Source organism: Equus quagga, chromosome 1 (assembly GCF_021613505.1).
Source record: "Equus quagga isolate Etosha38 chromosome 1, UCLA_HA_Equagga_1.0, whole genome shotgun sequence".
Lineage (NCBI taxonomy): Eukaryota > Metazoa > Chordata > Mammalia > Perissodactyla > Equidae > Equus > Equus quagga.
This window is the reverse complement of record NC_060267.1, coordinates 56,723,665-56,748,158: the sequence shown is the minus strand read 5'-3', so window position 1 is coordinate 56,748,158 and position 24,494 is coordinate 56,723,665. Positions and strand designations below refer to the sequence as shown.

At 56.0% G+C, this 24,494-nt stretch overlaps 2 protein-coding genes across 3 annotated transcripts in view; one reads left to right on the top strand and one right to left on the bottom strand.

Moving 5' to 3' along the window:
* CACNA2D4 (calcium voltage-gated channel auxiliary subunit alpha2delta 4) overlaps nucleotides 1-24,494 on the top strand; it is a 105,239-nt gene that overhangs the window by 66,002 nt on the left and 14,743 nt on the right. The window contains exon 27 of the mRNA XM_046642079.1: nucleotides 23,678-23,739. Coding sequence (XP_046498035.1) covers nucleotides 23,678-23,739 — 62 coding nt within the window. The remainder of the gene's footprint in view (nucleotides 1-23,677; nucleotides 23,740-24,494) is intronic.
* LRTM2 (leucine rich repeats and transmembrane domains 2) overlaps nucleotides 434-24,494 on the bottom strand; it is a 41,716-nt gene continuing 17,655 nt past the window's right edge. Inside the window, exons 4-13 of one of the 2 annotated variants that reach the window (XM_046642090.1) lie at nucleotides 22,390-23,939; nucleotides 21,200-21,418; nucleotides 19,563-19,705; nucleotides 16,353-19,363; nucleotides 11,269-11,413; nucleotides 9,430-9,627; nucleotides 8,784-8,924; nucleotides 5,674-6,264; nucleotides 2,432-2,909; nucleotides 434-1,489 (exon numbers count right to left, since the gene is read on the bottom strand). In XM_046642090.1, coding sequence (XP_046498046.1) covers nucleotides 2,455-2,909; nucleotides 5,674-6,264; nucleotides 8,784-8,850 — 1,113 coding nt within the window. In that variant the 5' untranslated portion in view covers nucleotides 8,851-8,924; nucleotides 9,430-9,627; nucleotides 11,269-11,413; ... (2 more) ...; nucleotides 21,200-21,418; nucleotides 22,390-23,939 and the 3' untranslated portion in view covers nucleotides 434-1,489; nucleotides 2,432-2,454. Of the gene's footprint in view, nucleotides 1,490-2,431; nucleotides 2,910-5,673; nucleotides 6,265-8,783; nucleotides 8,925-9,429; nucleotides 9,628-11,268; nucleotides 11,414-16,352; nucleotides 19,364-19,562; nucleotides 19,706-21,199; nucleotides 21,419-22,389; nucleotides 23,940-24,494 lie in introns of those variants that run through there. The other variant, XM_046642098.1, reaches the window with a different exon arrangement.

Below are 24,494 nucleotides of genomic sequence, written 5' to 3'. Positions count from 1 at the left end.
CTGCCAGGGTGGGTTCTTTCCCGTCAGGGGGGACGAGCGCCCAAGGCCTGGAGCAGTGATGGGCTCCAGCTCCCCTTCTTCACCCCACGAGCCCCACTGCTCCCCGTGACACCAGCCTGAAGCTCGCGTATCCGTGCTGTCAGGCCAGCAGGTGGGTGAGCCTGCTGCAGCTGCAGAACCGTGCGAATCCAGAACTCGGCCCTCCTCTTCTCTCCCGGCGGTGCCCCACGGCAAGTGTCGGGAGGGAGGTCCTTTGTCTGTCTTATGGAGCTCTGGGCATTGGGGTGACATCTGGCAGCACTTCGAGCAGCTGACTGGGGAGGCGAGGTGGCAGGAAGCCACTCTCCCAGCACCCACATCCCCTCCCCGCCCAAGGAAACTAGGAAGTACATAGGAAAATACAGTCTTTATTGGTCTTCTGAAACAACAAACCAGAAATATAATTTTGCCTTTAAAAATCTTCTGTCTCAGGCTGAAGACACCACCATTGACAACACCCACCCCGTCCCCATTCCCTTTAAGAAATCCCTGGGTCTGGTATCAGCCGGCAAGCCGACAGAGGCAGACTGTGCCCCGCCTCGGGAGGCAGGTTCAGCAGCCTGTGCCGGGGCTCCCTCTGTCTGCCCCCTCCCGCCTCACGCCCTCAGCCACGTGCTCCTCTGTGAGGTGGAAGGGTCGAGGGCTGCGAGGCGAGCTGGGCCTGCCCTGTCCTGCTCTGTCCTTCCCTCAGACTCTTGGCCTCAGTGTTCTGGTGGCCTCTTCCTAAGCCCCCTGTGCCCCCTGACTTAGAGCCAGAAACCAGCCTGATGCCTCCTGACCCTCTGTAAGCCACGGGAAAACCCGTGTCCAGCGGAGGAAGACTTCGTGTCACCCGAGATCAGACTCACGAGGAGGGCAGCCCTAGAGAAGGAGACTAGGGACCCCGAAGGCTTGCTCAGCCCTCTTCTCAGCCGCCGCCTTGTGCAGCCCTGCACGCAGGTCTCTCCGTCCCTTTGGTGTAGGTTACAGGGAAAGAGCAGACAGGACCTCTGGCCCTGTCTGGTTTGGCCCCTAGTCCAGGTGCAATTAGAAAACCTGGGAAGCCAGACTGAGCAGACAAAACCTTGGGAAAGGGCCCCCCATTACTGAAGGCTCGGAGCAGAATGCGGCATCCTTTCCCTGTTCCCAGGGTCTGTTGGGGATATGTTGGCAGGCAGTGAGCTTCAGTGAGGGCCACCTGCATTCCCAAGATGCCACCAACCACAGAGCATGACCCAGTCCCCGCCCCGGGGTCACAGGCCCGGAAATGCTGAAGATGGAGGGGTGAGAGGTACAGAGCAACGGTTCTTGGGTTGCAGGTTATAGGAGTGAAACTGGTGGTTGTCCCCACGGGGCTTGGCAGTGACGATGTCCTCAGGCAGCATGGAAGAAACGCCCAGTGGTAGGTGGCTGGGTTCTCAGGAGGCTGCCATCCGCCCATGCTGCAGCTTCAAGGCCTCGGGCTGCGTCCCTGGAAAACCCAGCAGGGGAGGAGTGAGAGGGTTACCATGGTGACGGGCAGGCGCATCCCGCAGCAGCACTGCGGAGCACCTCCAAGGAACCTTTATGCTGTGGGTTTGGGTTTCTTCCCGTTGACTTGAGAAGATTGCAGTACACAGCGAAAGGCTCTGCGGTCTGAGGGCTAGTGATCCAAGGGGACACACGTCCCTGCTCCTCAGCTCCCATGCCCTTATCTCCATGTGACTCTGTGTCAGGGGGAGGTGTGATTATTTTCAATCAATGTGACTGCACTGGTGATGCTGTGAGTCTGTGAGAGTGGATTAGTGACTCCAGGAGCAGTGTGATCTGTAGCAGATATCGGGACAGAATGGCTTCAGCCCAGGCAGTATGTGCTAATCACAGCGCTGTGTTTCTAAGTGCTGGGTCCGGACACCTTGGCTGGTGTGATTGCACATTACTACCAGCAGGTGAAAGCTGGACACAACTGTCACACTGAAGGGCGGTTAAGAATATCTTCCTGGCTCAGAAGAGAGTCACCAAAATCGACCCTGGCCGCCATATCACTCCCTCCCCACCCTCTAAATGCAGACGAGGTGGGGTTGAGCAAGAGGCAGGGAGAGTCCCCCAGCTGGACTACGCTCAGGGCAGGAAGGCAACAGGGGAATGCTCAGTGCAGAAGCCCCTGCTTGCACACACATCCTTTCTGCCCTATGGCCAGGAGCTTAGGGAGATCCCCCAGGTGTGCCAAAGATTTGGTGGCCCCGAGACGAGCATCAGCGGGAACCTTCAGCACAGTGTGGCTTCTGCAGGGACTTGGAAGTCCATGGAGTAAGCCACACTGTGTGGCTTGTGTGCTGCAGAGCTGGGGAGGAAGGTGGAAGTGGGGGCTGCGAAGGGGGCAGGCCAGCCCTAATGGAAGCGATCCCTGTCGTGTTCTCCCCACTCTTCCTACCTGCGCCAGGTGGGGCTGGGCTCTCACGCCACAGAAGAGATCTGCTTCTGGTCTTCGTGCTCTCCCTCTGGGTCCCCCATCAGGGGCTGGCGCTTTTTGAGCTCCCGGTGGTACTTGGCCATGAGAGAGGCGTAGATGCAGCCATAGGCAGCAGCCACCACCATCATGATGCAGACGATGCCGCAGACGACCCCTGCGATGATTACCGTGCCGATGGCCCGCCGCACGCTCACTGGCCGGTACCTCTGCTTCTGGGGGCAGGCTGTGCTGGGCTCGGGCTCGGGCTCGGCCCCTGGCTTGGGCTTAGCAGGTTCTGGGCTAGCCTTGGTGCAGGGTGGCCCAGGGATATCCAGCCCAGCTGAGCTATTCTCATCCTCCAACTGGGAGCAGTAGTTGAACATCTCCATGGGGACGACCCGCATGTCCTTCCCCCTTAGCTCCTTGGGTAGGGTGCAGGCAAGCTGGTCCAGGCGCCCCCCTGTATCCAGGGGAGAAAAAAAGGAGGGGCTGACCACACATCCAGAACCTGGACTCCCTCTCCCCACCCCCAGGTCTCTGAAACAGAAGGCCCAGAAGGTCTAGTTTCTATCAGCAATGCAGACAGTCCTGGAATCACGTGGATGGGAGAGGAAGGGAGGAGGGAGACTAGCATTTATTGAGCCAAGTACCCCGGTAGGTGAGGCGCATATCTCACGTCACCTAATCCATGCAGAAGCCATATAAGATGGATATTGTCATTATTGCCATTTTATAGAGAAGTACACAACCATTTCAGTCAAGCCTGCTCTCTCCAGAGTCAAACTGAGCCACACGAGGGAGACAGTGCTGATAGGTGGAGGCTCGGGAAGGAGCTGTCAGCGCAGAGAGAGAGCCAAGAGCCCTGCTCAGACTACGGCTCTGCCCCGCTCCTTGACCCTCGGTCTGCCTGCTCCCCCTCTCTGTGAACCCGGGGCACCATTCTCAGCACAGCATCTCACGCCTCCGGGGTTCTTCCGTCTCACAAAAAGAACACAAGTCACATCTGTTGCACAGCCCCCACTCCTCCACGCAGGACCTTTTGATTGCCTAAGAGTACCTCCTGGGAATAGGGAGGAAAGAGGTTGGGCGAGAATGTTTTTCTTTTCCTCTCTAAGAGCAATCCAGTGGCCCCATCGGCACCCCAACCACAGCATCTCTGAGTATAGAGGCATCTTGGGAGGGAATCCTAAAGACTCGTGAGGGCAAAGGAGAGGGGGCCAGTGCTGATGAGGGGTGTGGGCAGCAAGGTGCACAGGCTCACCACGGCCATGGTGAAGGTGGACTCGACCGTGGGGGGAAGTAGATGCAGAACACGGGGGGGTGCTACGGAGAATAGGCTGCCTAGACGTCCCCTAGAGGGTCACAGTCGGATACTGGCCCTGTGTCCGCTTCCAGTGAAATCGAGATGCGGGCAATAGACCCCTGCTGGGTGCACTCAGCTCCTGCCGCTCCGTCTCTGCCAGTTCCCCCTCCTGGCCCAGCTGCCGCAAGTCTCCTCATACAATAGACATCACTCTTTTCCTGAGATGCTGATGAAAACATCCCAGGATTTTTTTCTTTTTGAAGGAGTGCAAGGTTGAAAACAACTCTACTATTGGAAAGTTCTGAAAATATACATTTCCATTCTATGCCCTTTTGTGCTGAGAATTTAGTTCCTGATAAGTGTGTAAAAGGGCAAGGACAGTCCTCAGGGACAACACGTTGGTCTGGTCTGAAGATGCTTGGCCTCTAGGCCCCTGTGCCCTGACCGCCTAGGTGACCTAACGTCCAGTCAGAGCGTCCAGGGCCGCTTCGTGGAGGCAGGAGCTGGTGCTGAGATGGGGCAACCCCATCTTCCTGCTCCAGAGACCTGAGGCGGAATCCTGGCTGTGTCATCTTGTGCAGATTATTTAACTTATTTAATTGTGTATGAGTCTTGCTTTTCTTGGCTGTAAAATAAGAAGGACTATCTCAGTTAGCTGCTGTAAGCGTTAAAATAGATAACGTACATGAAGAGATATTTGTAAACTGGAGACTATACAAGTATTAGTATTTCCCCACTCAAAAACTGGGAGAAATTATCATAGTGACTGTTTTGTGGCACTTTATAGTTTGTAAAATATTTTTAATTAACTAACACATGAGAATGTCATCCAGATAATTGAGATTGTGGCCGGATATGAAACAAAAGGAGCAAGACTGATGAAAAGCATTAGCATTCTGTTCCCACTGATTCATTCATTCAGCAAATAGTCATTGAGCGTCTACCAAATTGTGTCTTATTACGTCCATTTAATATTATGACTACCACTAGCAAAGGAACAAATAAATGAAGAAGTTTGAGGACTTACTTTACGCTGAGTACTTCTCAAGACACTCTACATGTATGATCTATTTACTCTTCATAATGATTCTATGAGGTAGATATTAGTGTTCTCCCTATTTTACAGATGAGGGCACTGCCACAGAGAGGCTAATCAACTTTCTCAAGATCACACAGCTAGTAACTGGCAGAGCCACGAGTCAAACCCAGATCTGGCCCTTTTAACCACTATGCTTACTTCGTTTTCCTCCTTTTCCATCCATTTCATTTAATCCCGTCATAGGTCATTGTAGAACTTCCCCCAGGTTAATGAAAGGGGAAAGGGACAGAGAGTAAAACCAAAGCTATTTGACTGCTTATGAAAAGCTTTGCTAACAAAACTTCTGGGAAGAGGGAATTGAGATCATCATCAAAATGAAAATTTTGTTTTATCTGTAGATTTAAACTCTGTTCTACCCTCCTGAAACAGTGGATATTTAAAAGATCGCTGTATGATTCCGAAGAGCAAGGGCGGGTTTCTTCTTCCTTCTACCGTGCCAGGGCAGCCCAGAGGCATACCTGGTGGGAAGGAAAGAAAAATGATACCATGTCTCTAAGTTCCCTCATGAAACCTACAAAAGCGAGATGAAGTTACTGTGAGTCAGTATGAGAGAAAAACTGCCGAGAAAGGAGGCGGAGAGCAGGGAGGGCGCAAAGAGGCAAAAGGAGAGCAGTGGGGAGGAGAGAGAGCCGCCCCTACCCACCCCCCACCCCCATCGTTTGGAGGCGAGGCCAGGATTCTTCCAGCCCAGCTGGTGGAGAGGTAGGGCCCGCCTTCTCCCCCCGAGCTCAGCCCGGAGTCAGAGCCCAGCCTCTAGGAAATGTGTTGGGCCCAGATGGTCCTCCCAATTCCTCACACCCAAGCAGGGCTGACTGTGCTCACCTCGGTAGGAGAACCACTCCATCCAGTGCTTGAAATCACGCAGGCTACAGTCACACTCCCAGGGGTTGTCCCCAACCTGCAGCAGCTGCAGGCTCACTAGGGGTTCAAATGTCAGCCGGTCCAGGTTCTGCAGGCGGTTGGAGCGAAGTGATAAGGAGCGCAGCGCCGGGAGCCCATCGAAGAGGCCAGGGGGCAGCTGGGCCAGGCCGTTGATGGACAGGTCCAGGTGGCGGAGCCGGGGGCAGTGCTGCAGCAGGTCCCTGTCCAGGGTCCTGATGCTGTTATTGCGCAGCTGCAGCTCCGTCAGATTTGTCAGGTCCCCGAAAATGGAGCTGGGCAGCTGGTCCAGGAAGTTGTTGGATAGGTCCAGCCGCTGCAGGCTGGATAGATTAGCGAACGCCCAGCTTGGCAGGACACTCAGCTTGTTGTTCAAGAGCAAGAGGGTTCGGGTGGCAGCAGGCAAGTCCGGGGGCACCATGGTGAGGCCTAGCCCACTACAATCTACCTCCAGGCTGCGGCTGTCACATTTACAGGAGAAAGGGCAGGCAGGGAGGGCCTCCACAGCATACAGGGTGACCCAGCAGGTGATCCCTGGAGGGATGGGGGTAGGAGGGCAGACAGGTGGAAAGAAAGCAACAGGCTGAGGGTAACCACCTCCCGCTTCTATCCCCACCTTTCTAGTTCATGCCATAATGGCCTCTTGGCTTTATCTCCTTTGGCTCAAGCCACAATCAATGCACAAACATTTACTGACCACATAAGAAGATAATTAACCTGAAACGCTTCTATATTGACATCACACACGGTCAGCAGGGCTCCTTGCCTCTCAGCACCTCTGACAAAGAAATCACTTTAGTGGAGTATGATCCTACAGAATGGCAGGCCTGAGTCCAGAGGACAAGCAGTGCTGGTCCACAAAGATGCCTCAGCTCGTGGGGCCTCCCACAGTTCATCTCCTATGGGAGCTTGGGCCCCACTGACACCAGATGTGTTAACAAAATAAAGGATGTAAGGATGTCAGAGAAACCTGCTCCCGTGTTCCTCTCCCAGTGTCACTGCCAGGAGAAAGTCTCTTTCCAAAAGAAAATGGCCATGCTGCTGCTTCCTTCCCCTCTCACCCCGACCCTCGGCCTGGAGCTGCATCAGGCTGAGACGTGCCATGCATGACGGGGGGAGAGCACAGAGAGGCACACCTACCCCTGCCTCCTGTGACCTCCTGAGCACTGTCAGAGCTGTATGAACCTCACGTCAGATCTCCAAGATGGGGCCAGTAACTTAGTGTGAGGACTGGGAGCCCAGGCCCCCTTGGGGTCCCCCTCCAGAGACCACTGTGGAAATGATGAGGATAAGATGCACAATTCCACTTCCATGTTGGAGAATACCTGGGCACGAGCCACTGCAAATCACGGGGCCCAAGACAAGTTCCATATTTGTTCTAATTCTAAAGCCATCCATGCCCTTAGCCGGGGCTCCTGTTGCTAGGCGTGGCTGCAGGATGGATCCGTTAACAGCATTCCTTTCCAGGACCCTCTGCCCAGGACCCCTCTAAGTAGCAAGCACAGGGCCCAGCCTGTGGAGGGGCTGGGGGTAGCAGCCCTCAGAACAATCATGACAGAGCAGCTCATTTCATTGTCCAGGGGCCCTTTCTCAGAGTGACCTCAAAACCCCCCTTTACTGTCCTGCTGAGTATCAGAGAAGTCTGCTCACTGTGAAAGGGAAAAGGGATGAGCTCAAAATAGTTCAACGCCCCCAAGCCCAGAGGAAAGACCCAGCTGGAGGAGTATTGGGGAAGTTCAGACCCAGCTCATGGCCCCGTTGGCCCCACCCGGAGAGGCAGCAGCCACTCCCACCTGGTGCCCGGATGGGATAGTCTTGAGTCTCTGTCTGATCGGTGTCTGGTTGTCTGGTGTCCCAAAGGACAGAGCCTGAAGGGACAGGATGGCACTGTACCCCTCCTCTGTCTGGAGGATCGATGACAGCTGAGACACACTGCAAGGCTGACACCTGGGCCTCTTTGTTCTCAAGGGGAAATGAGCACAGGCATGGCCATGGAAGCCAATTGGAGGCCATTCCTGACCACGTGGGGTGGCCGCTGCTGTCCCTCACTCTCTCACCCTCTGAGCCCGTCTGTTGCCAGGTCAGCCTGCCCCACTACCCCCGCCACGCCACTTAAAAATCAACATTCTTCAGACTTCACTTTGCCTGGAAGAAAATTCAACCCATCCAGCTTCCTGCAAAAGGGACAACATAGCTGGAAGCCAGTGCCCCCACCCCTGAGAAATTCAGGGTGGCATCAAAGCTCTAGTGACAAGAAAACATCATCCTGTATTGCGAGGTGTTGAGTGATTCTAGAATGAGGTTGAAAGGGGATCTGAGTTGCTCTGGGATCAGCCACTCTCATGTGGTGAATAATTCAGGCTGCTTATGTTGTGGGGCAGCTGTCTCACAGAGCTGACTGTGGCAGGGAGAAGTCAGGCAGAATCATGTCCCTCTGGACCATTTCTTACTCTTACCGTGTAGCCTTGGGCAAACCAGTCCTTACTGACCTCATCCCTTTATCTCATATAAAGAAAATTCTCAGGGCTTCTTTCACCCTAGCAACTTATAGGTTTCCTTACAGGAAACAGAGGGCTCAGTTTCCCCATATGCAGAAGAAGGAGTTGGACCGAATCCCTAAGGTCTCTTCCAGCACCGCATCCCAAGGGCACACCAGTTCCCTCCATTTCAGATTTGGGAAGACTGTGCATAAGGAGGTCTCAGGTTCACCTTGCCGAAGGTCGAGGTGAGACAAGAGGGGATTTTGAGCAACAGGGCTTGCAGGAGCTGGGACTGCTGGGGGTGGGGGCAAACCTCCTAGGGACAAGAACAGCCCTACCTAGGGAGACACAACCGCCTGCCATGGCCTCCAGCTCCCAATCTAACCACTAAAGCTCTCAGCAGCTGCCACAGGTGCCAGTCCCGTGGGCAGGACTATAGCGGGTAAGCCCTGGTTTCCCAGAACCAGGCCTTAGGCATCCCGGGCAGCTCTGTCTTAGGCCTTCCCGCAGACCCGGAGGCTTCGCTCACGCTGTGCCCTCCCCACCGCCCTGACCCCCATCCGCTGTACTCACAGGAGATGTGCCTCCACTGCACGGCCAGCCTGGTCTTCTGCTCGGGGCCACTGCCCGGGGCCAGCATGGTGAATGCCACGGCTCTCACGGCCTGCACCTCTCGGGAGAGAGGAGCCCCTTGGTATGTGCTACCTGTCAGTCCTGAGAGAGAGCGAGGGAGAGAGACAGCATGCGCGCTGAGCGGAAGCAGGCATTCGAGGCCCTGTTCCAGCCCAGGGGTTAGGGAGAGGGCCCTGGTGTCTCTTTACACTCCTCAGCATTTCCTCTTCTGTTCTCAGCTATGATTCCCTGGGTGTGGGGGGAGAAGAGGAATGAGGCGACAGAGAAGCCAGGAAACCCTCAACTTCCTGCGGGGCCTGGGGTGGTGTAGAGGAGCCCCTGGCCTGGGGCACAGTGCTGAGCTCTGGGCTGTGGATGCAGGAATTGCTGCCACGGCCTCTCCCGTGCCCCCCCCCCCCCCCCCCCCCCCCCCCCCACCTCCTCTTGTTGCCTCCCTGTTGTGTTGATCTCTAAGACGTTTTTGGAGCGATATGGCTCCTCTGTGTCTGGGCTTCCCCCACGTCACAGGAGGGGAAATTGACGATGCGTCTCCTATCAGCACTGAGGCCACAGCAACACTGTCCCCCAGTCCCACTGCTGCTCTTACCATGGCCCCCGAGGCGGCAGAGACCAGGCCCTCCGCAGAGTCCGCTGGCCAGTGGGGTGCGAGGCCCAGGCCCCGCTCTCGCTGCTGGGTGGCTCCCTGCTTCCCCTCCACCTTCTCCTGAGAGGTGAGTTGCAAGGCTCCGACTTCGGCCCTCCGGTTCATAAGACTCATCAGCTCAAGGGGTTCATGCTGCAGCAGCTGCCCACGCAGGAGACAGGGACACGGAGGAGAGGGTGAGTGCGGAGCAGGAGGGCTGCAAGCAGGCCGGGGGTGCAGAGAGCAGCTTGCTCTTCTAGCGGGCTCAGAGGGGGGCCTCGTCCTTTCTAGGGTCTTGAGGACCTGCCCTGCCCCACCCAATGACTCGTAAGTGGACACGGGCCCTCCTCTGGTTCCAGTTCCTTCCAGATATGGCCAAGGGCCCTTAGACAGAAGCCACAGCCTCTCCTGTCGCAGCCCTACCCCACCGGAGGGGTAGGAAAGGGGAGTGTCATGGCTTCCACTGCAGCTGGCACAGGACAAGGCAGGGAATGGGATGGGGGGTTGGGGGAAACTGACGATGGCGCAGCCCCTCCAGCTCCCAGAGGGCACGGTAGCCATCAGCCCCCTGCTCCAGGCTGGCTCCCAGAGTCCGACCTTCCTTGGTTGCCACATTCGTCCCTGGGTGATTCTTGGTTGCCCTCTCCCCCCAGCACCCCCCACCACCCCAGGCCTGTTTAAGTCTGGGAGCCTGAAGAGCTGGTGGCAGAGCTGAGCAGACAGCTGAGGAGGTGGAAGGAGCTGCTGGAAAGCTAGTGTGTTCAGCTCTGAAATCTCAGCCTCTGTGAAGTGGGGCTCCCTCAGGCATTTGGGGTCCTGCTGCAGCTCTTGGTGTCTCTCGTTGCCTCCCTCTCCCCCCACCCTTGGTTACAGCAGGGGCACAGAGCCCAGTTAGAACACAGCAGCCCCCAGGGACCTTCCACTGTGCTCCCGGCAAGGGCAGCCTGCTCAGGAGGGAGGGCGCTGTCTGTTGCTCTTGGCTTTCTCTTTCCTCTCCCTGCTTCTCCTCCGGATGGCTCCAGGTTGTGAAGGCCTCGTAGGGACTGGCAGAAAGAGCCGCAGAAGGGGGCACAGACTTGGGGTATGGGGAGCAGCCTGGTCCCCACACTGCCTTCTGGGTGGTGCCTGAGGCCCTGGGCCAAGGCGTGGAGGAGACCCTCAGAGCAATCAGGGTCACTCTCCAGCTGTGACCCAGGGCCAGGCCCCAGCAGGCTCCTGCCTCAGATGCCCAGTCTGTCGGGAAGGACTCTGGGTTCAAAATGCTGTCTTACCACTCCCTAGCTGTGCAACCTTAAACAAACCACGTAAACTCTCTGGGCCTCAGTTTTCTTATCTATAAAAGTGAGAACCATAGTACTTAGAGGGTGGAATTTCTGAGGATCAATCTAGTTAAGGGGAGAGAGTTGACATTTGCTGTATTTAGTACACGCCGCCTTAGAAGCTAATGCAGGTGACTGCCCAGGCTGGACGGCAGCCGTGAAAGACAGGAGGAAACCTCAGTTCCTTCCTCCGTGGGAGTGCCCGCAGCTTACAGCAGGCCTATGTAACATCTCTCTCCTGGTCCCGCTGACCTCACACATGGGTCTTTTCTCTGTTCCTGAGCACACGGCAGCATTCCTGAGCCCGAGCCAGGCCTGGGCACCTTCACGTGATGCTCATTGTGGGGCATGCACACACACGCAGCCGTCACAGACCTCTACCACAGAGGACAGTGTTCACCCTCCCTGTATCCCTTCGGCCCAGACTCTCAGAACAGTCTCTTACTCCAGCAGGAGCCCTCACGTCAGAACTCACAGCACTCACACAGATTTAGGCAGGTCAGCAGCTACCCAAGGCACAGAGACAAAGACCAACTTGCCAAGGTCACACGGAAGGTCAGGGAAGGGGTTGCAGTCTTCTGAGCCAGCTGCTCATCCACTCCCTGGTGACTGTCACCCAGCAATGGCACCTGTGGGGAGACATTTATGTGTGCACAGAGCAAGGTGCACAAACAGGCTCCCAGACACGTGCTTGGAGCTCCCAAAACAGCACGTGGTGCAAACACACCCCGACAGAGAGCATGCAGCTAGGCACGTGCTTACACACACACGCACACATGTGTGCGCACACGCACGCCCTGCCGACAGCCCTCCAGCACTCCTCCTCAGATGCCAACACTCAGGCAGCAGAGTGACATGCCCGGCAGGTCCCAATGCCCCCAGGAGACAGATGCATGGGGACACTCCAGCCTAGAAGGAAGGTCTGGAGAAAACCCTACAGAGCAGTCCCTAACCCAGGACATTTTTCTATACTCAGACTCGTCCTGGGCCTGGAGGCCGAATCCTGGCTTCCGCTCCTCTTCTTTCTAGCTTCCTATCGGGAGGCAGGTGGCAGAGAATCCCTTGCCCCCAAGCCCAGGCCCTATTTCCACCCGAGCCTCCTCCTCTCTTTCAAGTAGGCTCCTCTTTTCCACCCCACCAACCTTCCCCAGCCTCAGTGTCACCCCTATGTAGTGATCCCAGGGGTTGATCACAAGCACCAGTCAGTGGGGAAAATGGCCTTGAGTGTGGGTCCTGATGCCCCTTCCCAGCCTTGAACCATGTCACTTGAACAAAACAGATCAGGCAAGTCGCCATGATGCAAACCCAAAGGCATCATCTTGCCTTGGTGGCAGGACATTATTGGCCCTGGTATCTCTGGAGGCATACAATGACAACAACGCCCTGCACACCCATGGGAATGTAGCCTGTGCTCCCTGGGGACCTGACCCTGCCTCCTTGGGCACCCTTATGGGGATGTGGGGTTCGAGCCCACCACGTCCTAGCTCCTTGGCCCTCTGCCCACCAGCCCACCTCCAACCAGAAGCCCCCTTCATGCCCCCAGAAGCGTCCAGCTTCATTAGGAGAGCGGGTGACCTACATTAGGAAGCTGGGAGAGCAACTGCAGCAGCAGGCACTGGCTGGCTGTTGGAATAAATTAACACCGTCTGGGAGGGATGTCCCCACCCAGGGTCGAGAATAGGGGACAAAAAAGTGTTGGGGGGCTCCTGACAGAAAGATCTCCTGTCTCCAAGTCCCACAGCCTCATGGCTCTGGATGCTGGCCCTGCTCCCAGTCTTCATGGGGCTTTTTGTCCCAGGCCGAGGGACAGGGACAGGGAGAAAAGGGGTGGGCCCCAACAGGGTCCCTGGGCCTCCTTCACTGGCTGCTGAGAGAATCAGGATTGGAGGATGGGGCTGAGGGGCTAACAGCAGTCAGGTGAGGAGCACCCCCAACAACCAGAAACAGAGGGCTCCGTGCCCTAGCTCTTTGCTACTCAAATTATGGTCCACGGACCAGCAACACAGGCCTCATCTGGGAACTTCTCAGAAACGCGGAATCTCTGGGCCCCAGCCCAGGCGAACTGAATCAGAATCTGCATTTTAACAAGATCCCCAGGCAATTCATATAACACATTCACATCTGAGAAGCACTGGGCAAGATCACTTCTCTCCCGCAGACCCTGGACCTGCAGGAGGCCCTGCTGGTCAGTCTCTGGAGGCAGGCACCACCTGGGATGGCAGGACCTGGGCAGAGGGTGAGGACACTGACAGCAGCACCACCTTCAGGAGGCTCTAAGCGGAGAAACAGTTATCACAGCCACAAACACCTGTGCCATGTTCTCAGTCTTCATAACCTCTCTCTGAGGTTAGTATTATTATTAACACCATTTTGCAGATGGAGGAAACTGAGGCACAGGAAATTAAGTAACTTGCCTCAGGTCAGGCCATGGAAGAATGCAGCTTTGGACCCAAGTGGTCTGGAGACAAAGCTACTAACTCAGCTGCCTTTGTAGGCTTCTAGGTCTGTCAAAAAGAGAGATGCAACCTTTCCTTTGCACATCCCTTCACAGTTAATGCAGCATTTCCTCAGCCATTATCTCGCTGGATCTGAGAAGACAGGTGTCCTTATCCCCCTCCTACTGATGAAGAAACAAGCCAGGTCTCCCCTCCCAAGCACCCCTCTTTCCAGTAATATCACAGATGCAGTGCGAGAAGGTCCCAGGAGGCCAAGATCTTATCAGGGGAGTGAAAAGGGCTTTCTAGAAACCCTTCTGGTGGCAGCTGGGTGCTAAGGTGAGGAGGGTGGGATGCGAGCTCCGGGGAAGCCGGGGGTGGGAGGTAGTGATGGAACAGGAGGCAGCGATAGGAGCAGAAGGCTCCGTGTGCTCCTGCTGAGCTGAGTGGGCACGACAGAGACCCAGGGGATGGGAGCTGCTCCCCTGGGGGAGAGCCTCCCTCAGCCCCAGGGCGAGGAGCAGTCTGCCAGGCTCTCATTCCCTGCAAGCCCTCAGGTCAGGGTGGCCTGGAGCCCTTCTGCCCCTTCCGTTCCTCCTACAAATGGAGGCTCACCCTCCAAGCTGGATCGCTCGGTTTCCAGCTAGAAACCTCCAACAGACCCACCACGGGCCTGATTCCATGCCCTTCCTCTGACACTTCTCTGTCATGTCCATGCCCCAACTCATGTGTCCAAGCCTCACAGCCAGTTGAAGCCCATTGTGCCTTGACCTGGGGGTGCCTGACCCCTGGGACACAATGCTGGCCCTGCCGTGCACACCCTGCCCTGGTATCTCCCTTTAGTCCAGTGTCCCTGACTCAAGACCAGGCCTCTGCACCCCTCAGCATCAGAGACTCACAGGACTTCGAAGCAAAAAGGGCCTCCCCAGGCTCCCCCGCACCCTCTCCACTCTGCAGAGAGGCAAAGGCCACAGGCTGCAGAGAGGCAGCGCCAGGATTGGGGCCACTTCTTGGGGCTGCAAGGACAGTGTCCTACCCCCCAGCAGTGGGGAGAGGGACCTGGACAGGGGGCAGCCCAGCCGAGCTCCATGTGGTGGGGACTGTGGGGGACTGGCATAGCTGTCTAGGCTGGGCTCTCCCCCTGCTGCCACCGGCCTGGCCATCCAGGCCTTCCAGGAAACATTCTCCATCTCTTCCCTGCCCGTCCCCCCATGACACACACTGCCCAGGCAGCACGGAAGCCGGCTTTCCAAACCTCTATATTTGTACTTGGAACAGACAAACCCTCCTGCTTCTTTTTTAAACGCATGCCCCATTCTCACCCCCAGCCTCCTGCACTCCCATTTCCTTGTCAAATATTCCCAATCCCAAAGAGACCCTCCGGGAAGTGGCACAGAGAAGCCCCCTGCGTCACTCCTCCCAGGAGCCGCTCTCCCTCCGATGTGAACGAGCTAAGCCTGCTCACTGAGGCGGAGGATCTGAGCTCAGGGTGGAGGCCCAGGCAGGTGGGGGCGAGGAGGCCTGTTCTGGGCAAAGGAGGTGGGGAACTGCCTCTGCCAGAACTCCTTCCTCCCCTCCTGGCCCCGGAGCTGCTCAGACACCCAACCCTTACATAAAACCCCACCCCTGCTGCCTCCCTGAGCTGCCCACTCCACCCAAAGCGACCCTGACATGGCCCCTCAGCTTCGGTGCCTGGGAAATGGAGACAGGGTTTGCTCATCCTGGGCCCCAGACACGGCTTCCAGCCAAACCCTGAAGAAACCAGAGCGGTAGCTTAAGAAATCTCCCTCCTCCTCCTGCCACCCCCGGGCTGGCTTTCCTGGTCTCCCTTTTTTGGCAGTGCCAGAGCCTGTGCCAGTGGGAAGGTGGGGTGGGAAGCTGCTGTGGGTTTCCCTCCAGGCTGGACTTCCCCCGCCCATCTCCACGTGCTCAGCTCCCCTCCCCTCCCCCAGCTGATGTAGTTATCTAAGCTGCCGGGTGTCAATCTGAGTTACACCAAGGCGATGCCCAACACATCCTGACAGCCAGGTGCCAGCCTCACCACCAACCACCCCTGGAAACAAGGACAGCTCAGCTTAGGGAGAAGACAGAGCAGCCGAATGGAACTGAGCTGGGAGGTCGGGCTCCTGGTCACACTGCCCTCTCTCCAGCATTGTCAGAATGGGCCTCGGGGCTGCTAAGAGCAACTGTCCTGCTCCAGCTTGGGGTGTCCATGCCCCACTAGGTCAGGAAGCCAGGTAGGCATGACCTGGCTGCATCCCACCTGCTCCCCTTAACCTGAGTCCACAACCCCTACCAAGGCTTCCTGACTCATTTATAGATAGAGGACCAGTGTGTAGCTGGGGGACCCCCTGAGCGAGTTCTCACAAGCCTGGTTCCCCCACTCCCCACCCCTAGCCCAAGTGGGCTGGGAGCAGGCCTCAGGCTTGCCAAGGAAGAGCTGCAAGGCTCTTCTCTCTGCGCCGCTCCCAGCCACGCCCCCACCAGGGAGCTTCGCCCCAGGCTGCATGGACCCATGTCCAGCTGGGAAGGCTCCTCTGCACACTTGTCCAAGGACAGCCACCTGAAGACCAGCAACCCCACGCTGAGGGCATCCTGTAAAGAAGCTGGGACCCCAAGGTCTACTCCCATGCCTCAGACAGCACAGTCCTGCAGCCTGCCACCTCCATCCCAAGCCATCCTCTGTACCAGCCCTGTCACCAGCACCCGCTTTCCCGCAGCACCCAAGTTCCTCAGGCTGTCTGTGCTGAGCCGGGCACGCAGACGGCACAGGGCTCTTGGCTGGCTCTCCCATGCTGCAGGGACTGGTTTCTATGCCACCCAGGCCTGTCATCTGGCACTGGCACTGTCCTCCTCTCCGCTTCCTTCCCTAGCTACCCCCTCCCCAGCAGAATCCCAGTTCATGTCCCCAACACTGTGAGGTCAGAGTTTCCTGTGTCCTGTGTCTTTGGGCTGCTCAGATGTCCAGTCCTGAGCGCCTCCCCAGCCCCAGCAGTTGCCCCCACACAGGAGACAACAGCAGCTCTCTGTGCAGGGCAAAGAGATCCAGCAAAGATGAGCCCCCGGTCCCCATGCCCAGCCCCCCGCACCCTCACTAGCCCTTCATTCCTTCCCTCCAGTGCACAGCACTCACCTTTCTTCGCCCTGACCGCAAGCTCCTTAAATCAAGTAGCTCTGAACCGTCCAGTGAGCCCCTCCTGGGATTCCTGGAGCAATCCAGACAGCACTGCCAAGCAGAGTGCAGTGGGCACTGAGACCCCCGGTCCACTGGGAGCAGGGAGCTGGCATGCAGCATACAGCACGGGGAGATGGAATGCCTGCCGCTGCCGCGCTGCCAGGGGACGGGGCTGCTGGGTCAATAACAAACTGAGAAGGAAAGAGGGAGGGACAGAGGGAGACAGATAGGAGAGGGGATAAAGGGGAAAGGAGGAGAGAGCGCGCGTGTGCGCGAGCAAAGAGACGGAGCAGTGGAGCGACAGCTGGGGGTACATCTGTGATGACAGCGACAGTAGCGCACGCAGGCGGAGGCGCGCACACAGGCACACACACCAGCGCGCTCGCGGCCGGCCTGGAGGGCAGCGTCACCCTTGAAATGCTCACATTCCGGTGGAAAAAGGCGCCTGTGGCTTAATCGCCTCCAACTCCAGGGAGGGAAGCCGTGTTACAGGCACCTCCGTCTTCCTTCCCCAGCTCCCCCAGCTCCCCCTGCCCTGCTGTGGCCCCTCCTCTGTCTCTCTCCCGCGTGTCCCCTTCCCTTTGGGAAAAGAGGGGCAGGACCCAGAGGGCAGAGAGGGCCCCTGGGAAGCTGGGTCTGTCTCCTTTCAGAGATACATGGGGCAGCATCTCCTGTCCTGCCTGTGGAGGAGGGAAAACTGAGCCTGCCCTTTGTCAGAGGGATTTATTCCCAAGAGGGTAATTGGAAGGGTGTAGAGGGGGCCCATCTGCCTGGCAGTCCTCCAGAAAGGGGCCCTGAGCCACACACAGCTACTGTCACATGGTCACGCAGAGGTCACTGAGGCTCAGTGACCCCAGACCAGGGCTATTTAGGGGAGCGAAATGCCAGGCTGCGCAGGCTGGGCACCTGGGGGCCTGCTGGAGCTGGTTGACGGGTTGTCTGTAGTGCCCTGGGGGGAGCCCTGGAGGAACCCCCACCTCACCAGGCTCGGCTTCTGGAGCTCCTTGCTCTTATCTATATGGGGGGGGGGGTGGAATGCAAAGGGAAGAGACTGGTATTCAAGAGCTCAGAGGCCTCTTTACTAACGAGTCAGGACAAAGTAGCTGGAGAAATTGATATTCCAAGAGTTGGCCAGTATCTGATCCGAAGACAAGGAAGCCAGGACTGAGGCAGAGGAGGAGCCCCGGCCTGGAGCACTGACCCCTAAATGACCCTTCCTTGCATCTCTTAAAACCTGCCTGACAAACAGAAGGCGTGGCGTGTTGGCAGTATGTCACGGGTACCCCAGTGTCCCTCTTCCATTTCGTCTGCTTACCTCAGGGGATTCATCGTCAGGACCCGGGGTGTGGACTGAGAAACCCCCTTGACTCAGGACTTCCCTGGCAGGATGCTCCTACACCCTCCTTTCTGTCTGCTCTGCTGGGCGACACAGCAGCGGAGGGCTTGGTCTGCTGTCCCAGGAGGAGAGAGCATCTTACCTCCCGGGAACTCCCTGCCTCTCACCCTACACAGATGCCACTTGCATCCTACCCTTCAAGCTCAGTGCTCAGCTGCCCCTAAACACACTTCTGCTTCCCCAGCTCCAGGAAAGCAGGCCCTTCCCTGAGTCCGGAGCACTCTCCTCACCCATGGGTAGTGTCCCCCTGCTTAAAACTCAACCAGAAAGCCCCCTCCTTTATGCAGTTTCCCTGGCTAGGCCATGGACTTGACCGTCTCCTTTTCTGATCTATGGCCCTTTTGGGGGCCACTCTTGTGGTTCTTATCACAGAACGTGTATGGCAGCTCTCGGTGGTATGGTTCCCCTCCTTTCCTATACGGCAAGCTGTCCCGGAAGAGGGCCCTGCCTCCCCACACCCCAGTGCCTGCTTGTCAGCTGAGTGAGGACGGGAAGGGCAGAAAGAGCCCAAGCCTAGGCATCAGGGCACCCAGATTCTGGACTCCGTTGCTCATTAACTAGCTGCCAGCTAGTTAATTAACTCAACGGCCCCGGCCTTGGGTTGCTGTCCTGTAGATGAGGAGGTGGAATGATGGAGATCAGGGCCCCTTCCGTCACTGGCGCCCTGTGACCCAGCCGTTCCCTAAGCACCCACCAGTCCCCTGGCCTTTGTAATGAAAGACGGCCCTCCTAGCCTGGCAGCTCTGCGTCCAGTTAAACACACGGTGTCCAGGCTGCGTGTCAAGGTGGAGAAGGAGGAAGGACAACGTACAGATGAGAGCTGGGGAGTAAAAGCTGGAGTTTCTGAGCCCTTGGGAGCGTGGCCCCCTACAGGGACCATTTCTCTGTGTGTGTGCATGTGAGTGTGCATGCACAGCTGTTTTGTTTTGCTGTCTGGGACGACAAAGCAGCACGGAGGTGACAGCCGGGACGCAGAGCAGAGAGGTACATCTTGATGAGCCGTCTGCCTCCTGTGGCCTTATTGAGGCTCTTTGTTAGGTTGTCTGCCAGCCGAGGAGATCTTAAAGAAACCCTGCTTTGGAGGAAGGTCATTGTGGAGAGGCAGGTGAGAGAGGGAGGGCAGGAGGAAGCCCAGCGGAGGGAGGCTGGGTGAGAGGGAGGGGGCCAACAGGAGGAAGGGGATCTGAGATTTCTCCTCCTCCATCAGATTGTGGCAAGTCCCCTGGGGACCAAGGCCAGGATCTAAAACAAGGACCCACCATGCACAGACATGAGGGGGAGGTCTCTTGATAACCCCCAGAGGAAAAGCCCGAGAGGCCAGGGGCCTCACATTCCTGGGGCCCCTTTGATGGATTTCTCTTCCTCCCGAGTTCTGAGCCTGTCAGCACACATGGTAGCGTGAGGTACCATCTCCTGCGCACACAGGCTTACAGGAGGTGCTGTAGGGGGTGCGGCCAGCCTCATGCTCCCCACAGCTGGAGGTCCAGCGAGGCTCTGACAATAGCCGGCGAATGGGGATCCGAGGGCAGCCCCGGCGGGTGTCCCAGGAGTGAAGGCTGGGCTCTCTTTGTGTCTGGGGTGGAAAAGCACAATTTGGGTTGTGAGGCAGGAGTTGAAGAGAAGGGTTCGAAATGATTAAAGACGCGGCAGAACACAGTCAATTTGTTGTGAAAGGTGCCCCCACGCTCCTCACTGCCCTCCCCATTCTACACCAGCCCTGTTCTCAGCGTCCAACAGCTCTTACCATGAGGAAGTTCTTCTTTGTGTCTCACCTAGGTTCCCCGTTTCTTAGTGGATTCCCTCCTAGGTCTTCGAGGGAATCAGAGCACAGCTGAATCTCTAGGCTCTCAAGTCGAGCATCTGTAGGAGGGCAGGGCTCCGTATGGGAGAAGCGAGTACAGCCAGGTCTCGAATCCTGGAGGGAAGGGACAGAGAGATCTTGCAGAATTTGCCTCCCAGTCAAGTGGCTGACTCAATGGAAGTCACGAGTATTTATTTATTTAGCTCAAAAAATATTTATTGGGGCCCACTATGTGCTAGGTACTATTCTAGGTGCTAGAGATCAGAACTCAACCTCCTTGCCTACTGTCAGCCCCCATTCTAATGGGGTGAGACAGACAATAAAGGAGGATAAGACAAATAAATCTTGTTGCTTAGAAAATAAAAAGAGTGATGAGCTAGAGAATGCACGGCAAAGGCGAGGACTGCTCTATCCGGGGTCAGGGCTGGGAGATGACATTTGGGCTGAGATCTGACGGTAAGAAGGAGCCAGCCATGTAAAGGTCTAGGGAAAGGTCATTCCAGGAAGGAGGACAGCTGATGCAGATGCCCTCGGGCGGGGACCAGCCTTAGCATGATTGAAGCAGAAAGTGATTCAGGTTGAAATCAGGGAGATCAGCAGGGCCAGCTGCTCTGGAGTCTTATAGGCCAGATTACTAAGGAGTTGAGATTTTGTTCCAAGAGCAGTGGGAAGGCACTGGAAGGTTTTAGGCAAGGGAGTGACATGATCTGATCTTTAGAAGGGTCACTCTGGTGGTTATGAGACTGCGTAGGGCCCTATGGCATATCCAGGCGAGAGGGATGCTGATTTGGCCCAGGGTGGTAGCAGTGGAGGTAGAGAAATGGGCAGATTTATGAAGTTTTGGAATAAGGTCTGTAGAACTTGGATGGGATGAGGGAAAATTATAGCAATTAGGTAGAAAATGTGCCCCTAAATGGGGAAGTCTCAAGGAGGGTCAAGTTTGGGGAAGAAAGTCCAGAATCAGGTTTTGAACATGGGAAGTTTGAAATGCCTATTGGTGACACAATGGAGCTGTCAGTAGGCAGCTGGAATCTCCTAAGTTTGCAGAGGATCCCCAGAACGTAAAGCACCCAGGCCTTGCCTTGCAGGACTTCTAGTCCAGCCATGAGATGGAACTTGGCAGCAGAGAGTCTGCTTTGTGCCCCGCTGCTCCCATTTTCACCCAAGAGCCTCCAAAACCTGTTTCACTAGAGAAGAGTTAACTTCCACCCTCTCAAGACTCCCTGTGTTAGAATCAGAGAATTTCTTCCAGCTCGGAGAGCCCACGATTCTACGAGACTTGATGCTGAGCAATCAAGCGGAGGGGCAGCCTGGCTTTGGGGCTATTCTGGGAGCTCATTGACAATGGAGGCTAAAGACAGGGGTGAATAAACTCTTAAATCCCAAAGACTTGATCATTCTAAGCATTGATGTGACTACTCTCTGACAGTTTCCAGAAGGTTCCTCTCTTCCACGCAGCCGTTTTCTACAGGTGAAAGAAATCTGTCTAAGTTGACTATCAAGGGTGGCTTTATTTATTTATTTTTTAAAGATTGGCACCTGAGCTAACAACTGTTGCCAATCTTCTGTTTTTTCTGCTTTTTCTTCCCAAGTGCCCCCAGTACATACTTGTATATTTTAGTTGTGGGTCCCTCTAGTTGTGGCATGTGGGATGCCACCTCAGCGCAGCCTGATGAGCCGTTCGTGCCCGGGATCCGAACCAGCGAAACCCTGGGCCGCAGAAGCAGAGCGCACAAACTTAACCACTCGGCCAGGGGGCCGGGCCCTCGAGGGTGGTTTTAAAAGGAAGAGTAAGGGGGAGAGACTGGAGGGCCACCTGCAGCCTCTCTAGAGAGAAATGCGAGAGGGAGGAGAGGGGTGTGGCAGCCAGCGCTGGACCCCCAGCACATGCCCCGACCATGATCACGCGCTGAGTCTGTCTCTCGTCTTTGTCATGACTCTAGAAGTGGCTCTACCTGTCCCCTTCCCACCCACTCCTTTCAACTACCTGGACACTGAAGCAGCAAAGCCCCCAGAGAACTCAAATGTCCCCATATTGTAGGACCTATTCAAGAAGGCCAGGCAGAGCTCCAGCCATAGAATTGCTGTAAGATGCCAAGGGAGGGATGGGTCTCTTAGGGCCTTGGTTTCTTTGTCTGTAAATTCAGATGAGCTCTAGAATTCTGTAGTCCAATATGGTGGCCACCAGCCATGTATAGCTACTTAAATTTGAATTAATTAAAATTAAATTAAAAATTTAAAATTCAGGTCCTCGGTCACACTAGCCACAGTTCAAGGGCCTAATGGCCCCGTGTAACTAGTGGCTACTGTATGGGACAGTGCAAATCTAGAACAGCTCCATCATCTCAGAAAGCTCAATCAGACAGCGACGCTTTCCATCAGCGGTTCCCAAAATATGGTCCCTGGACCAGCAGCATCAGCATCACCTGGGAGCACTTTAGAAATGCAAATTCTCAGGCCCTGCACAGACCTATGAATGAGAAACTCTGGGGACTGGGTTCCAACAAACCTTCCAGGTGATCCTGATGCACGCTAAAATTTGAGAGCCAAGACTCTAGTCTAGAATGATATTCTCACGCATTATCTCATCCGAGCCCCCACGGTCTTACATTCATTCTGCCTTTCTAGGGAAAATGTAATCAGGAAACATTTTGCAACTGAGGAAACACATTCAAAGATCACAGCCCTGACAGACCCATGGCTAGAACTCTGGCCCCCTGACTCTGCCCTGGTCTCTCTTTTTTTTCCCTCATCAAACTTTTCTGGGATCGTTCCAAATTGAAAAAACAAAAGCATACAATTCCGTGTCTCTGTGCCAGACTGGAACTCTAGTCTCTTTTAGAAGAACCAGTTGCATCTCAGGAAGTCAGAATGATTGTGAGGGAAAATCTCTCCAATGGATGGTCACTGAGGTGACGGTTGAATGTCTCATGAACGTGGCATAGTGGCTAGGGACCCAGATCCATCTCCACTTTCCAGAGGAGGGAACAGAAGCCCCAGAGGGAAGTGCTGTCCATGCCTCTCGGCTCCTTCCTTCAGGCCTAGAGAACAGAGAGGTGAAGAGCCTTAGAGACAGACCCTGTGCGTCCTGGTTCTGTAGTTAGGGGCTAGAGGACTTCGGCCAGACATGTAATCTCTGTGAGGCCTCATTTCCTCAGCCGTGACGTCCGAATAAAGTAACAGAGCCCATCTGCTGTGAGGATGCAATAAGCTCATGGATGTAAGGGTGCCTGGCACTCAACACCTTTGCGACATTATTACACCAGACAGTAGGACGTCAGCCTGGTATTTTCATGCTTTTTCTTTTCAATATAACCTGCCTTTTCTTTCTATTCTTTAGCTCCAGATTTCTCTTAGCATGTGAGCACCATCTTGGGTTCTCCAAGCCTATTTGGGAACCAAAGAAGCATGGGTGGCCCTTGTAAGTGGCGTCATCAAAAGAGTAGTTTTTGTGGGCTGGTAGCGTCTCTAGTTTTCTGGAACTTACCTGCAAACGTGGGTAAATCTGATCGTGACTTTCAGGAAGGAAAGAGCCTTCTTACAAAGTAGGGGAGACCTTGAGCAGGAATTGGGTGCAAGAGAGGTTGTTATGTCAGGCTTAACATCTAGGAAGCCCCATGAGTGGCCCAGCCTGCAGTGGCCTAAGTTCCAGTCTCAGCCACCGCTTGGGTCATGCGACCTTGAACAAATGTCTCTGCCTCTCCGCCTCTGTTTTCCTTCTGTGGGACAGGGGAGAATGGTCTCCCCAGGGCACCTGCCTTGACGTCCCGACATCCGAGGATATGGCGTCCTCACTGTTCTCTGGAACCTGGGCCTTACCTTCCTCTTGGGGCATTTCCTGGTGCTGTTTGCTGTGGAGAGACAGAAGCCATCAGTCTCCCCCTCCCGGAACCTCAGTTCACAGGCTGCCGTCTGACTCAGCTCCCCATCCGCTCTCTGCCCGGGTGCTCTCTCTCCCCTCAGTTCCTGCTGATGCACCTCCTCTCTCTAACTTGAATCTATTTTTCTCTCTCATTGTCTCTTCCCTCCCACCACCCTCTCCCCAAAAACACATGGTCTTGCTGCCCTCTTCCCACTTCCTTGCAGCGGTGGGCGTCCAAATGAGGCTGGAGTTCCTGCAGCGCACGTTCTGGGCAGCGACACAGCAGGTGGGTGCGATGGTGCCGGGCCAGGTCAGGGCTGGAGGACACGCCAGCATCTCCGGGGGAGGAGGGGCTGCCCCACTGCCTCTCAGCCAGCCTCCTGGGCTCTCAGTCAGCTCTCCTGGGTCCCTTCCTTCCTTCTCTCCTTTCTTGGTTCCCCATGCCTTTGCTGCCTCCTTACTCCAGTACTCTCTCTCAGCTCAGACCTAGGGGCAAAAGGCAGGACACAGTGTCCCCTCTGCATTTCACTCCATCTCTGCTGCCCTAAAGCCACCACACAGCCCCACCCGCCCTGCCCCACAGGTCCCTCCAGCCAAGATCCAAGCCATGACTGCGGTCCGGGCCACCGAGAGCTCTGCCTTGCCATAGTCCTTCCCATTCCGCCTCTTCCTTTCCCGCCTCTGCTCCCCCGGTGCCCTCCAACTCAGCTGTTCCTGGCTTCCTGGGTATCCTCACCATCCTCCACAAGGGCCTCCAGCCCCAAATCTGTCCCCACGGCACTAAGCCTCCGCTGTTCCGTGGCCCCCGTTCACTTGTTGTTGCGTCCTCACTTTGAGCAGGTTTAGGGAACCATAGAATGAAGACGGAAGGCATGGGAGGGGAGGGGCACCAGCCCTGGAACCTGGAGTCATCATGCAGGATGACAAAGAACAGGAGCCTCCGGAGAGGCCTCATGAAGCCACCCCACGAGGCTTCCAGCGATGCACTGACCTCCTCCCCTCCCCCATGGGCTGCAGGGGCCGTGGCTCCCTCCGAGGAGG